Source organism: Danio rerio, chromosome 25 (assembly GCF_049306965.1).
Source record: "Danio rerio strain Tuebingen ecotype United States chromosome 25, GRCz12tu, whole genome shotgun sequence".
Lineage (NCBI taxonomy): Eukaryota > Metazoa > Chordata > Actinopteri > Cypriniformes > Danionidae > Danio > Danio rerio.
The window spans coordinates 22,258,478-22,275,707 of NC_133200.1; the positions used below are offsets into that span (position 1 = coordinate 22,258,478).

General features: G+C 35.0%; 1 protein-coding gene across 1 annotated transcript in view; it reads right to left on the reverse strand.

The window, feature by feature from the left end:
* Nucleotides 1–16,927, reverse strand: part of gnaia (guanine nucleotide binding protein (G protein), alpha inhibiting activity polypeptide a) — a 31,023-nt gene extending 14,096 nt beyond the window's left edge. The window contains 4 exon segments of the mRNA NM_198805.2: nucleotides 692–849; nucleotides 990–1,131; nucleotides 9,952–9,994; nucleotides 16,454–16,927. Of these exon segments, the coding sequence (NP_942100.1) occupies nucleotides 692–849; nucleotides 990–1,131; nucleotides 9,952–9,994; nucleotides 16,454–16,640 (530 nt within the window). The 5' untranslated portion in view covers nucleotides 16,641–16,927.
* Between the last annotated feature and the right edge of the window lie 303 nt (nucleotides 16,928–17,230).

Genomic DNA, 17,230 nt, shown 5'->3' on the forward strand with positions numbered 1-17,230 from the left:
AAAAATAGATCTAAAAGCATTTATTATTCATTTTTATTAAGACTAAATTGTATTTACATGGCTAGAAACCTAAATGAAAGTATCATTAGAAAAAAACAAGTCATTTTGACTCATGTAATGCAATTTAGTAAAGTAGGTAATTTTCTCCTGTTAGCAAAAACGAGTGTCCCATCTAATAATGTGTGGAAATGACAAGATAATACTTTTGAGAAGAATTAAAGAAAATAGTAAGTGACATTTTTATACTTACAAAATATTAGCATTCTTTCATACTGATTATTCTTCATAATCAAATTAATTTTTTTTATTCTTAAAAAAAATAATAATAATAAAAATCCAATAGATGTTTAAATGTCCTCAGTAACACTTTTTTTTCATTCAAAATTTGAAATTCTAATCACCCTCACTTCATCTTGCTCATCTGGGTTATATGCAAACAGTATGGGTTCCCAGAATGCTTGGAGAACACAGCACAAATTTGCATTTTTGAAAAGTTTGCATGAAGCATATTTGAATCATAGGCCATAATGGATGGAATAATGTCTATAATAACTCAATGTGAACGAAATGTCGGCACACATTACACGTATGACGTGGTCAGTAACCACAATGTAAATTGGAGAAGGATTACGTGGTGATCTCAGAGGTTATTATGTGAAAACCAGGCCAAAAGCATGGCAGATATACTCACTATGAGGCAGAGTCATTGAGCTGGTACTCTCTGGAGCGATGGAAACAAAGCCGTACGCCTTCATCCCTCCAGAGCCGCTTGATTACTCCGGCAAGCTCACTCGTCATGAAACCCTCATCTACGGAGCCGGCCATCACAAACAGCTGTCTTGCGTCATCCTACGACAGTCAAGCCAATCAAATGAATTATGTATTCTGTTTTTTCCTCCATTTGCAACATTAGCATTACATAAATAAGTGGTCTGGAAATTCTCTGGCCTGCATTTAACCCCACTTTGCAGCACAGCGACAGCACTTACAGCTCGTTCGGGATCCGCAAAGTCAATCCTCAGGCGGCCCATGGCTCTTATGATGGCAATGATGGACTGGATTGTGTTGCTGTAAACCACGACTCTGTATTGTTTGCACTCTTCCTCTGAGTACCCCGCTTCATGGATGATTCTGTGGAAGAGAAGGACAATAATTGTTAATTGAACTAATAGAGCTAATGGTTTCTGGCACGTGTAATGTGAATATAGTCCCTGCTGAAGAGGCTGGAAGTGTTCGGCTGCTCGCTGTGCCAAACAACACCCATTAAAAGTGAAGGTATAATCACTGTATTTGCTTACAAAGTGCAGCAGGAAGGCTTTCGTAAGCCAAAACGTGCATGAAGTTGATGGGTTTTTAGAATGGGGGTTTGGTAAATTGCCTGAAATAGAGTCTGTCGCTGATAGAATCTCAAAACTATTCACTTTTTAATGTGTAACTCTATACAAATAACTGTATTTACTAAGTGGCTAAATTTAAACTTGCATTTAGCAGACGCCTTTGTCTAAAGTGACTCAGCAGGTTTTCTGCAGGTTTCATCATGTAAAATGTAAGACTTTTTGTAAGACCATTATGAATTGAATTTTAGACTTATAAAGGGCTAAAGACTAATGATTATTTGTAATAGCCTGGTTGGGCCAACGGAATGTTTTTTGCTTGCCACAATCAAAAAAAAAATCTTATTATTTCTTAGTGACATACTTTAATGCAGGGGTTTTCAAACTGTGGGGCGCACCAGGACCTATTAAGACATTGAGGAGTGCACTCGAGTAAATTATGATTCATTTACTCGAGTAAATGAATGAATGAATGAAAACTGGTGAGCCGGCGAAACGTCCTACATGACGGTAACAGTTTGATTGCGGCGTTTACTTCAATAATGCCACTAATATATGCATACTGCCACTAAAATATGCATACTTCACATGTCTTAATTTCGTTTCTGTTTAGTTCAGTTATGACTTTTGTCGAATTAAGGTGATCAAAAACTTGTTTACAAGCAGACTCTTAATCAGAGTATTGTCTTAACTATATTCAAATGGTATTAAATTATTGTTGCCCATGTAAACACTCAATGTTGTCTACACCATCAGGGCTCTGTGAACTTGGCTTTGCGAAGCAGCATTTTCTGTATGTACATACATCAAAATCAAGTATGCTTTGGCTTATGCTTATCCGCTTGTTAAGTGTGACGTCACGCGGAGCGGCTTCCGGGTCCAAGCGCTCTATTCAAATGAATGGGGAGATTCATGAAATGGTAATAATAAACGTTTACAAAGCGATTTAATACTTTCGAAAGTCACGATCGCAATATATATGTCCATGCCTAATATCCGATGTCCAGAAAGTGATTCATTGTTTTATAAATTGTTAAAATTTTGGTATTTGTTATGCAGCAAGCCCAGAGATTGTTGTGTACACTGACTTTATGTAAAATTAACTTTAATGTGTGATAGGAATAAAATGCGATCATAAACGAATGATTTCTCCACTCAAATGAATGGCGGCGGATTGACAGTGGAAGATGATTTACAGTTAGTTGTGTCAGGAATCCGGCTCAGCCATCACACTGAATCAGGTAAGCTATATATTTATGCTTCAATGTAATTAATGCTACGCATTTTTAAAAAATGTTTGCACATGCATTGTCATTTTGGCTCGAGGGAGGGGTGCCTGGGAGTGCGAGTGAAGTTGTACATGAAATTGTGCATGTCCTAAAAGTTTGAAAACCCCTGCTTTAATGTGCCAAATTAAGAAAACTGCACTTGTGTGAAGCACACTTCATAAATGCGCTATGATTTTGTGTGTGTGTATGTGTGTGGAGCAAATTTGCAAAAAAAGGTGCAGGTGTTGTTTAAAGTAGGGATGCAACGATTAACTGATTTCATTATTAATCACGCTTTAATTCATCATGGTTAATTAATCATAAGGGCCTTTTAACACCATGTTTTAGCACAAAACAAAACTAAAAGTTATGTCAACTGTGTACTAGTTTAAAGTTGAGCTTTTACACTGAGACTAATAACCACGCACAGTGGATTATCTATGACTGAGGCAATTAAATAAGGCAAGTTTGTTATTTTTAAAGGAGGGAGGCGCACGCGACGTGATCACACTTTTCAGGCGCACCTAGTTGAGATGACAGGGAGCTTCTGTGATCGCAGGAAATACAAATGGCTGAAGTTTACGGAAGATGCAACAAAAGTTACAGAGGTTCGCAAACCCACCTAAAGTTACAAATAATGGCGCTAATAAGAGCAATCGTGGTTAATGTTGATCTGCCAGCCGAGATTAACCAAGTGTTTTCAGAGAGAGTGCTGAAAGTCTCGAAGTGGATGAGCTGATGAGAATCCGGCTCCCCGCCTCTTGTTTATTGGGCTGGCTGTCTGTCTTGTTTTTTTCCACTAACACACAAAAACGTGAATCGGCGCAAAACGAGACTGAACATTTAAAATGACACAAACTGAAATCAAAACTTTTAAAGAGAGGTAGAAGTGAGACTTTTCTTCTATTCTTTTGTCCAATCTTTCTTTTCTATTCATTTGTCCATTCTATCTTTTATTTTTCTATTTAGTTACTGATGACTGCTTTGCAGCTTTCAGCATTGAACTAAATGATTTATTCTAATCTTACACTCATGTTTTGAAGCAGAAATATGATTGGTTCATTAAATTGAGATGGTTATAAAACCAATAGTGCAAAATGTATATTTCTTACTGCAATGCTTTTTTTTGTTTGTTGCAAGCCATAATTTTTTTTTCATGATGTAACATTCAGGGCAGCATGATGATGAGAAATGCAATTTATAGTTAGTAATATTTTTATCATCATCATCATAAACATTATTATTCTATAATCATTAGACATTCATTTTGGAATTATTGCACAAACACCAATAAGTCATTACAGAATTAGATAGTTTTTGTTGGTCCTGATTGATGCCGTTTTCAAATACAATAAACTTATGGTGCTCCTACATTTTTGAAGTTGGGAGCACCGGTGCTGCCAAGTCAAAAAAAAGTTAATTTCAAGCCCTTTAAACAAATACATATTTATAGACTATGAATAACACTTTAAAATATAAGGAGTTTTCATGTGATTTTCTAAACTTGTATTTAGTAATTAGTATTATTAGTAGTATTTTAATAAATGCATAATAATCATGATAACCATGAAACGGGGATTATTCCTCAGACTATAATCGTACAACCAAAATCTATAATCGTTGCATTCCTAGTTTAAAGTGTCAGAGAGATTAAAGAGCGCCTTTTCTACAGGTGGTTTGTGAAGCCCACTCACCTGTGAGAGGCACACTCAAAATAAATAATGTTTTGGGGTTGTTGTGTGTTGGGTTATAGAGGTTACCAGAGTCAATAAGGGTACATTTTACACAATTATATTATTAGTATACGTTTATACAACACTGAAAAAGTATTGTGATTGTCTGTTGTCGTCTGTGAAGCAATAAAGCTAGGGCTAAATGATAAATTGCATGCTATTGTCATACACATTCTATAAAGCTGGCCCAACAATCAGCTGTGAATCTCCAAAATTTACTACAAAAAGCAATAGTTTTCTGCCTAATTATGCAAAATATTGCATGCAATATCATCCTGCGATAGACGAACCGCAAACAATCATTCTGCAATATTGACAGCTGTTTACATAGCTTCTCTGTAAATTATGGCCTTTAGTAGTGAATGTTGCAAATGTTAAAGCTGAAAGCACATGCAAATACCACATGCAATGACCTTTTTACTCAAAACTTACTTCATAGCTTCAGTTGAGTGTCTGAATTAATTTCTTTTGTGAAATATAACCTGACACAGAATAAAGCATGCATCATGTATCATAATAGCATTCTAAGCAGTGACAAAGGTGTTGCATGATTACTTCATACTCTTGAGTAAATTTGCTACTGATCACATCATCGCCATACCTTAATGCCTCGTTTCTACTGACTGGTACAGTACGGTACGGTACGGTTCGGTACGGGTCACCTTTATCAGGCTTGTGTTTCAACCACAAAGGGTACCCTTTTGGTGGGCGTGATGTATGACAAAGTTTAAGTCGACGTTATGCTCGCTCGAATAAATGTCTACAGTAAAGCTGTACGGGTCGTACACATATAATAATGAGCAGCACTTTCCACAAAACAGATGCTTTATACACAAATACTTAATTATAAATGTTTATTACTAACTTTTTCTGTGAACAGGATTTGATTATAACTGCAGATCAATGACCAAATCAAAATATGATCAAATGATCAAAATAGGTAACTGTAACATCTGTAATTATATAAAATAAATAAATAAATGCAACATATGAACACATACCGCCCCTTACAGTCTCCGAAATATTTTTCATTACAGAAAAAAATTACACACAGCAAACATTTAGTACTTATTTGATTTCAAAAACACACGCAATATAGCCCACAGACAGCACAAACGTCTCATCTTTGTCTGTAATCTTCAGCAGCACATGCAAGCTCTGTTAGAGAGTAATTTTGTCTTTCCCAGTTCATAATAACCCAAAAGACAAAGATAAACATGGCAGTTTGTTCATGATTCAGGTTGCTAAAACAATTTTGCTCCTGTGTTTTGACGGCTTCTTTTTTTTTTCTCGCGTTTTACTCCCGCTTCACTCTCGCGCTTGTCTTTTTTTTCCTAAATGGATCAGATGACGGAGACACCTCAATAAAAACACACACACGTTATTATCATCAGCTCAAGAAGATTGTTATATCAAATATAGATGCGATCGTGAGCTCCCGGAAGAAAGCGAATACTGTCTCGACTTTGTATTAAAAAAACATGGCGATTCCTTTGTTTACGTTCTGTGCATCTCCACGAGCTCATAGCGTATCTCTGTAACCAATTAGCGTTCAGCTGCATGTGTAGCTCCACCTTTTGGTACCCTTTCTCCCGTTTGGTACCCTTTCGAAAGGGTGCCGAAAAAGTGGTACGGTATGGTTTGGTTCGGTACGCTTTTTGACAGTGGAAACGGCCATAAAAGCATACCAAACCGAACCAGATCGTACCACTCAGTGGAAACGGGTCATTACATGTGCAAATGTGCTATCGAGATATAGTTTGGCCGTAATTCAAACTGAAGTATTTTGTGAATGAACTGCGTTAGATTTGTTTATTTATTGTTGTTAGTCAATGAAGCAAATATCAGAAAAGAGAAGTCCCAAAAAAGAAATATCTGATCATCATCATTCCTTTCACCGTGTACATTACACTTGCATTACCGAGGCAGAGATTGACACGTTTTTATTACATTCCATCCAAAGAGTTCGGTTATCAACAACTGTGGAAAAAGGAAACCGTATCTGTGTTGACAACACAGAATAGACATGTAACAGAACGGTTAAGCAAACAATATTGTTCAGCCTGATAATACAAATGCAGCTTTTGTCTTTCAGATGCCATGAAATCACTTGATGCGATCTATGTGCTGACAACAGTATGCACATACTTATTAAATGGAGATGTATGCATTACATTTTACATTTATTCATACCAGCCACTTGTACAAACAGTATACATTGTTGGTTTTGTTGTCAAGTATGTATATGAATGGAACAAGTAATATTTGTATGACTTAGTTTTCATCGTATACACTGACAATAACCATATTGTTCTTATAACCTTTCATTTTTTGTGTGTATTAGCTGACATCGATTGATGTTGCAGTCTTGCAATTTGTAAATCTAGCCCTGAAGGGCACTACTAGGCCTGTCACAATATCAATTTTTTGTTGTACGATATATTATACCAAAATATTTATCGATAAACTATATTATTGTCATTTTAAGACCATTATATGCTGCCAATTATATAATGCCAGAATGACAATAGAATAGCAGCACAATGCAAATTCACTCTTCCAAAGAACACATTATATTTTATTCCTAAGAATATTTCATTTATAGTCATTTAAACAATTTAATAATACGCATTTCATCAGAAAGTGAAAACCCATGAATTAATAAAAACAAAAATGAAAAGTGCAGTGTAAAAAAGTATCAGATGTAACTAAAGTATAGTAAAACCATAGTGTTTTTTTAACCAATCTGACACTGACACCTCTGATAGAGATAGAGATTTTGTACAATCAGCTGAAATGTTGCTAGAATTGTTTTTTATATATATATATGGGTGCTATATATTGCATCACTAAAAATGATTGAGGTCATGTCCATGTGTTGTGTGATAAGTCGATATATTGATTATTGTGACAGGCCTAGGCACTACATATTAAGAATCCCTGCTGCCACGCTCAATATTTATGAATATTTAGCCTCTGAAAGTTAAACCTTTGAAGGCATTAGGGCATAGGGATGAGCTCTTCATGTAGTTCCTTTGTATCTTTTACTGCTGTAAAACAATGCACACTGACAGTACTGCCCTCTCAGTTAAGCAAATTAGTGCAAAATAAAACCTCAGTGCATGTGCTGTTAGAAATGTCAGGCTCTGCATTTACAAGAACTGAAATACTGTCTCTTTGACTATGCACTGTGATTGTCTGGAGCTGCTGCAGTTGCACAAAAGAGTGAGACTGGTGGCATTTAAGTATAGAATGTGGTTCTGAAAACCAGTGTAGACACTGAAGAAAAGTGCTAAATGAATGTTTGTCATTCTGCCCGTAACAATCATTTATTACAAAACTGCACCAAAACAAACAAACCAGAAACTATGCAACGAGGAACTACAAAGAAAAACGAAGACTTTACCGTTTGCATGACTGGTAGATTTTGGAAGGAAGTGAAGCTTGTCTCTTGTGAGTTTTGTTGCGTTATGGAACCACTTGATACAAATCAGTGATCTATGTTCTGACAACAGGATGTATTACTATTGCAATAAAACTATCTGTTTGACTTCAAATTTGACATCAAATATTCTAAAGTCAATCAGCCTATTGTGTATTAAATAGTCAAACAGAAAATAAGACAAGATACATACTAGATGCCAAAATCGCTTGTGTAATCAGCACTATTTTGTATGGAAGTTTTTTTCCCAAACAAAATAAAAATGAAAATTCTAAATGCCTAAAAAGATCAAATAGTAAATCAATCTCTCAAAACAACCCACATGATAAATAAAATGCTTAAACTACCAAATAATTTTATGATCAACTCTGTATAAACCTGTAATAATTCAATGATGAATCAAATGCTCAAACCAGCACATACATTTGAGCATTTGACCTCATATTTGGGTAGTTGTTTGGAGAGTTTGATTTCCTATTTGCTCTTTTTAGGCAGTTTTAATTTTAATTTTAAAAGTGTTAGGGAAAAAAAAAAACATCCATAGTTTTGCATGAATTTCTTTAGATCAGTGTTTCTTAACCACGTTTCATAAGACCCACCAATACTACATGTTTTGGACGTCTCCTTTTTAAGTCACTCATTACAGGTCTTTCAGACTCTGCTAATAAGCTGATGACTCAGTGTTTGGTTTGTTTGGTTAAAGAGCAATGTAAAATCTGCATTGCCGGTGGTTCTCCAGGAACATGGTTGAGAAACACTGATTAAAAAGAAAATTCATTCAATCATGCATACTTATGGATTTTCTTTAGATAAGTGTTTCTTAACCATGTTCCAGGAGGACCACCAGCACTGCATGTCTTGGATGTCTCCTTTTTCACACCCATTACAGATCTCAGGTCTTTCAGTCTTTGCAAATGAGCTGATGATCTGAATCAGGTATCTTTGGTTAAGGCAGTGGATCTCAAACTATTTTCACTAAGTACCACCTCAGAAAAAAATGTCTCTCCAAGTACCACCATAAACAACAGTATTGAAATAACGTAGCGAAGTTGGCCGAATTAAGCAGCTACAGCACTGCACAGTTCGAAAATATTCTAGTCATATTCATTCAATTAAATTATATTCCATACAAAGTATGAAGCCGATCAGTTGGTTATCTCATAACTCGCGGTGCAGCGTTCAGAAAAGTTAAGATGTTTTCAACAGGGGACACCTGGAATACGCAAGCGCGTCGGGCTACAGTTCTTACTCATTTTCATAGCCTGTGGGTTAAATTTTGGCACTCAAGTGACCGAGATGTAACAAGAGAATACACTCATTTTTCAAAATAAAAGATTTTTCTAAATAAATGATTGTTCAGACTCGGAAATTCATGATTTTTTTGTGCGGCTGGCTACCAATTGATCTATAGACCGGTGCCGGTCTGTGGCCCGGGGGTTGGGGACCACTGCTCTAGCATGTATCTGCTCTGCAAGCACCATGCACCTCTTTCTCTAGTTCTGCCCCAATTGAACTGATTTTTAGCAGCTGATAAAGTAATGCACTAAAGTAAACATTTTAAACATCGCTTTGATTGTAGGCTCAAGAGAACAGCCAATGCTGATCACATTGGTGCTATCGTACGCATGAAATGATTAAAATTGTATTCATTTTTTCTTTCATTACTCAGTGATTCCTCCATGTAATAATAGAAGTCCGCGTACCTCTAGTGGTACATGTACCACAGTTTGAGAACAACTGGGTTAAGGAAAATGTGCAATGCTGGTGGTCCTCCAGGAACATTGATTGAGAAAAACACTGCTTTAGGCAATCAAGCTTTGTTGTTCAGTTTAGGTTAAAAAAAAAAAAAAAAATCAATGGGAAGTTCCTATTGGGTTTTGACTGAGGGCAGCAGGATGATGCGAACTCTATCACTTCCTACAAAAAAAACACTATCACTTCGGCAATCCATTGCTTAACGCTAATGCATTTGAGGATGTTTCAAATGTTAAAAGGTTATATGACTCTGACAAAGGGAGGGAAGTCCCTTAATAAGTCAAGATCATAACCAAACGATTATGTAAGGCACATCTAATTGCCATAGATGCTGCTATCTTTTACATCCTGTGTGATATATTAAACATTAGGGAAGCAGTATGACATATTATGATGACATAATAAGAGGTTATACTTACTTCATTTGTTTGACAATTGTGCTTTTCCCGGATTCACCAGCGCCTGCAAGAGACAAGCAGAAAGAGTGCGTGTTAACCAGATGGACACACACCCAAACATTCCAGCTCTTTTCCAGCTCAATAAAAGAGTATGAGGAGCAGAGTGATCAAACACTCGCGGCTCCTGCCAGCTCAGCAAATGTGAAGTCAGTATCAGATTGAGCGAGACGTTCGTTTCATTTCCATCCCTTTGATTTCACCACATGTAAAAACTTGGTAGAGAGAACACCTTATCAATTTAGACCCTGAAAGAAATATGGACTGTTTCACTGAAAATAAAACATCACGTTGCATCCATCACAAACAAAGCAAAGGGAAGTGGGAAAACTAGTCATGTGAAATGGCAACCGAACAGAAAATAAAATGAAGACTGTTCAGATTTGTGTTAAGTGGATATTTCAGTCTGACTTTAACACACTTCCACACTTTGCTGGTGGAAGGTGCAAATCTTAATGGATTAATTAAACGACACCTCGCTGTAATGGGATTACTGACAGACTTTTCTAAACAGATTAGTTATGCATCTAGATATGCCAGTTGGCACAGGTTTGATTGCTGGGAACAGACAGTAGACTTAAAACGAAAGCAAGGGAATGCCAATATGGATCTTGGGATGCTCACATAAAAAACTGTTATATTTAAATTAATACTTTAAATTATAACACACTATGTTTCCAAAGTTTGGGGTTAGTAAATTTCGAATGTCGTTGTAAAAAAAATCTAATGTAGAGCACTAGGATTTCAATCATGCAAAAAACAAAGATGAAATTGCAAACTTGTAATAAAACATTTAACTCAGAATGCCAAAGAATTTGTTAAATGTTGAATTAAAATCACATTTAAGAATATGGATCACAGTGTAAATATTAAACTATACATTAAAAGTATTTACTATTTACCAAATACAATAATAGCTAATGTACTAGAAGAATGAACTAATGATAACCTAAAATTAATAATAATAAATTAATTAAATGAAAAATCCAATAATTATCTAAAATTTTGCAAGAACTTTTAGGTTTTAAAATGTAATTATATAAATGTTAAAATTGCATCATATTTATTTGTAAAAGGTTAAACTGCATATGAAGAGTTCAGATGAAAAAAACCTCTTAAGACCATCTGAAATTTCCCCTCAGCATTTTTCTCAGCCTTCTATGTTTGTGTTTAGTTTTTTCACTTTAAAGGCAAATGGAAAGAACTTATTCATGACTATACAAGAAAAATTACTGATCCTTCACAGAGTTGGAGAAAAATGCCAATTTTAGAAGAAATCCAATTTAATTTAGAGGTTTTTGCATCTAAACTCTTAATTTGTTGACCTAAAACCATTAAAAGAAACTCTTAAAATATAGCAAATAGGATTTGATGACCAAAAAAAAAGAAAACTATGATTATTTTTAATCCTATAGAATTGCATTTTGTATGGTTTTGTATGTTAATACATTATACTCTTGAAGAAACCTTTTAAAATGATACATTATTAGCATCATTACTTTAGCTTTTAGAATCAGATGAACCTTCAGAAATCCTTCTGATTCATTAAATGTTGAGAACAGCTTCTGTGCTGATTAATGCTGTTTGGAAGTGTGATTAACAGAAAGAACACTTTAATCAAGAACAGCATTTGAGTCATAAAAGAGGTTTTACTGTCACTTAATGAATTTAATCTATTCTTGATTAATTAAACAAAAGTCTTAATTAGAAAAAAACAATGCATACACCTTTTGATGCTAGACGGGATTAAAAAGGTTTTGCTTTTAAATAGTAAAAACAAAAAGGTTTTTAGATTTATCCACACAAATATTTAGTAATATCTACATATTATGCATCTTCATTACAATTTTCACAATTGAAAATAACTTGGTTTTTTTTTTAATATAAATCTCAACGATTCCATGCAGCTCTCCGCCTTCCGTGAGACAAGAGTTCATCCGTTCACTAAGCGAACATTTCAATTAACCATCTCAGTTGTGGTTAAGGATGTCCCTGTGGGAGGATGTCTCTCTCTTTCAGTCCCAGAGCACAAACACAGCAATTAGGCCACATCAGCATCTCTCGCCCAGATTCAAACCCTACTGTGACGAGACCCGACACAAGTGTGCTGTACACTTCCCCCAGAGACCCCCAAAAAACTCCCACATGAGAGGCTTGTGCTGCTTCATGTTCATCTGTACCATTAATTGTCCTTTGAGGTTGTAATATTTCCTGAGAAGCAAATATTGATTTCAACATTTCAACACATACATAAATGTTTCCTGCATATTATATTTTTCCAATTTTATTTACGTATAAAAACCATTTGAAAACGTGTTAGAAACCTGTTAGAGTGAGATTATTCTATTGACAAAGGATGATATTTTGCACAATCTCGGACACCGATTAGTTTGTCCAACAATAGATGTCACTGCTACTGGTTTCCAACATTCTACATAATAACTTCATTTGTGTTTACCAAAAAAAGGAAGAAACTCAAAGCATTGGAATAACTTAAGGGCAAGATATTTTCATTATTGTGCTTTAAAGCATTAGTTCACTCAAAGAATAAAATTTGTTTATCATCACCCTTTAGGTCCTTTCAATACACAGACTTTTGTTCGTTTAACACAAATTAAGAGATTTTAAATGAAATCTGAGTGCTTTTAGCAATGGTCCCAAGTCATTTGAAGTTCAGTTCAGAAAAAAAAAACACTGTCAAAACATTTGGTCGTTCAGTTATAATCATACAAACACTTTTGAGCAATAAATAAATCTGTAAAAAACAACTGTGTTCACCGATGTCTTCCGCACCATTTTAGAGTATGCATTTACTATTATTATTATTATTGCAAGTCTCTACAAGAACGCTTACATGTTGCGCTGCTGGTTTTAATGTAAATACATCATACTGCTCGTAACAAACATGTTCACTGACCTGACGCAGGAGAAAAGATATAGGTGAACAATCAAGTTATATTTAAAAAATATTTGCCACAAAAATTGTTCTTTAATCTATAATCATGTGAACCACTTAAGTCACATGAAATGGCTGGATGACATTTTTGATTTCTTTTTTTGAACATTTGGGGACTGTTGCTGTCTATGGAAGACCAGAGAGCTCTCGGATTGCATCAGAAATGTCTTAATATGTGTCCCGAAGATAAACAAAGATCTCAGTGTATTTTTATAATCATTTCATATGAAACACTGGACGCTTAAAGTATTGTTAAGTTCAAAACCTTCTTGTTCATTTCTATCACAATTATTGGTGACAAATTCTCTACAAAAAAAAACTATTGACTGGCCTGATTTCTTACATTTTTCAGCTTCAATTTTTTGGATTTTCACTCCTTTTATTAAACAGTTTTTAGCCTTGATAGCACCACGATATTGGAAAACTCTGATATTCCAATATTTATTTTTCTGCGATAAATATTGCGATATGAATAGTTTCACAAGGTAGTTTGAATAGCACTATTTGATGGTTTTATGGGGAGTCTAACAGTATTCAGGGACAGAAATTGAATAATCACAATGTAAAAAAGCTTTTCTAACTTTGCTTCGTCTCATTTCTAGTCCAAATACCTAAAGAAATTCTTAGATTAAAATATTGTTTGTTTTAACATTCAGATGAAATAAAGCAAAATTAATAGTTTTTCTTTAAAACAAGCTAAATTATTATAAAAAAATTAATATAATAAAGTTAAATAATGTTGTCAGTTTGAAATGTAGATATTTGGACTAGAAACAAAGACAAATTTTTTGCTAAAACAATATACTTTGTCGCATGGATGATTTAGAAATGTTTTTGGATCCTTTTCTGGGCTCTGAATGTCTTGGGACCATAGAGAATATCTTATAAAAATATTTTAACTTGTGCCCAGAAAATGAATGAAGGTCTCAGGGCATTGGAATGACATGAAGGTGACTAAAGAAAATAACAGAATTTTTCATTTTTGGGTGATCAAACGTTTAATGTCCCTATGTTTCAATGATATTCTGGTAAGTTAAGCTATCAAAATTTTGTATTAAGGGTTCTTTCAAATCCCCAACCATAAATGTTAGCAAGTACACTACATGCCAGACGCCAAGTGTTTGCTGCGACACTGTGAACCTGACTTCCAAAGCGCTAGTTTTACCTTTTGTTTGGTCTCCTGTGACTGCATTTATTATGCTGTAATTTAAGCCAGCATTTTGGTTTCTGAGCAACCAATGACAGTGCTAGAGAAGCACCCAATAACATGCTCTAAATGGTGAAGTAATGTGCATCTTCTTTGACTTATTACATGCTGATGGCCATTTGTGATGCTCGTTTACTTCTGACACACAAGATTCTTCAAATAACCAACCGTGAAAGTGCTTTCTCTTCTCACCAGTGGATGTATTATTAGAAACAACCCTGGCAGTGACCATTTGTCCTCCTAAATAGTCTAAACAGGAAGTCCTGCCTGTTTTACAGCAGGCGTAAGGACATATGTTGTCAATCCCCATTGCCAAAAAGCAAACAAATCCAAGAACAGAGCACAAGAGGGCGTATAATGAATCAGCACTTAGGGGGAATCCAGTTAACTAGATAATTAGATACCAAGTCCCATAAGTTTGATGACATAAGAGCAGGTTTTACGTCCTGTTTAGACAAAGAGAAGAAGAGCAACAGATGGGAAAAATTGTCTACATTATATGAGGGTTGTTAAATTATCAGATTTAAACATTATTATCATCATTTCATGTGCAAAGAAAAAAAGGTAAAGAAATTGACAAAGTTTAGGTGTGTTCACACTTAAGTTCACAAGGTTTATTTGGCTTATATACCGAAACAAATTCAGTAAAATTTCCTTCAAACTGTCATTTTAATACAGAAAGTAAAGACACCAAAAATAAAATGTATAACTTTTAAATTACTTCCAAAAAAAAAACACTCAAAAAAAAATGTACTGGGCTTAATCTTATGGATTTTTATAAATGTTGAGTCACAAATAAAGATGCCTTTGGAAGACCTGTATTGAAATATAATGCCTAACAATGATATAATGGTTTGTTTTGATGTCTTTGATCCGTGCTGATCTCACACAAGCTGAAAAATACCAGAGTTTATTTAAAAGCAAAGCCAGAAGCATCTTTTTCACAGGTCTCAATTCCTTTTTTCCCATGTGCACAAATGCTTAAACAGAAGAGTCCACAGTTCTTCAAATGAACCTCAAAATAATAAAGCAATCTCTCACACCTTTAATCAAACCTAAGGGTAAACACATTGCTATTTATTTTCTAGAGCTTCTTTTCAGTAAGTGTGTGGCATTTTCCCTAAAACAAACAAGTTAAAGCCATACACACCATCAATAATCAAGAAAGCCAAACAAATATTTCAATCACTAGAAAATAGTTTATTTGCCTTCATTTCATCAAAATTACCCTTAACCCAAAAAACAAAAAAAACTAACATACAAATACTGGAAAAGTACAGAAGAAACCTATGCAAAGCAGGATTCAGAAACTGAAAAACAAGTGGCCTCTATGTAAATCACAATGAATTTACAAGTCGGCTGCTTTAAAGGGAAGGAAAAGCAAACTGTAAACTGCAAATAGAGTTTAAATATTGCAAATGCACTGAATTTGACTTGGAATAGGAATCTCTCTAAGAAAATCTAAGGCTGTGATGGCATCAATTGTATTTAAAAAATTAATTCTATAGGGAAAAAGGAAAAATATAAATTTATTATATTATATTTCTGTTCTTTTCAAAAATGTAAATAAAAAACAGTGCTATGTTTGGAAATATTAAACTTCATTTATTAAATGAAAATATTGGAAGGAGATGCTCAAAATTAAAATAAATAGAAAACTATTTCATTTTCACCTAGACAAGTCTAAGAGGAAAAAAAAAAATACAAATTAACCCCTTATTCAGCCCTTCCAGACTTTTTAAGCCCATTTTAGCATCAGCCACCCCAGTTTCCTTCAAGCACCCAGCAGGATCCTCCATATGCACAAGCTTATTTATCATAATTAAATGAGGGTTAGTCTAATCTATCAGATTGATCTCCCTAAACCAATCAAGGGAGATTAAATTAGATTAAACTAGTCTTTTGTTGGCTAGATTAGCCGAGAGCCGTTTGCTTCAAACTGGAAAATATGCAAAAAAAAAAAGTACGTTACTTTAAACGGTCGAGAACAAAAAATAAAATAAAAACAGTCTAATTACATCACTAATGCAGTTATTTTCCTTCTGTTATAGAAAAACATAGATATCAAACCGCCAAATCTCCGCGAAATGATTCGAGAGATATAATAGTGGGTTAGCTTTAACATGCTAGCGCATTGACTATGAAGAAAAATAAAAGTTTCCAGAGAGCATAGATACGCACCTAACTACTTCATTATTCACTCATAGCGTACTTAAATATAAAAACAAGCGATAAAGTTTCTCACACGTGCTGTAAAATGTATATTTTACGGCTTTTTCCATCACCACAGCAGCGAAACTTACCCAGCAGCAGCAGCTTGACCTCTCGCGACGCTTTCTCTCCATCATCCCGCAGGTTTCTGTCAATCATTTTACTTCTCTCCTGGGCGCTCTTGTCGTCCGAGCTCAGGGTGCACCCCATCTTTTCGAAGTTTAAAAGGCTTCTAAATGATTTAAGAAGTCGAAGTGTCAAAAAGTAAAGAATTATCATACACAGGCGGGTGAAATGTGGAGCCACCCGACGACTCACGCCCAACTCTTTCACACACGCGCACCGCCGCTTTAAACTGGAGTTTTTTAAATTTCCGGAGTTTCTAAAGTTAAAAGTATAAAAGTGACGGCGTCGATAATCAATCGAGTGCCTTTACGGCCATCGTTGATTAAAAAGTGAGTGAAATGAAGTCATTAACTGCCAGCCTCTGCCTCCGATTCTTCCACTGCTGTTAAAGAGTCGAACAGATCAGATCGGAGGAGTTTCCTGTTTCTTTTCATACATAGCCCCCCCCCTCCGCGGACGCGCGCCTCTTGAGCGCGCTCCCACACTCAGCTGCGCACTCAATGTGCACGCGTATTGGTGTCAAATTGTTCTCAGATTTTGATGTTAAAAATATATTTTGTGCGCATTATCATTCATATTTTTTATATTTAACAATCCATATTCATTCATTCATTCATTCATTCATTCATTCATTCATTCATTCAGGCTATATCTTGTCTTTGATATTCTGTTTTGTTCTGCCATCCTAATAACTAATTTAATTTAACTCTAAGATGAATTCCAAATATACTGGTCAGTATCAC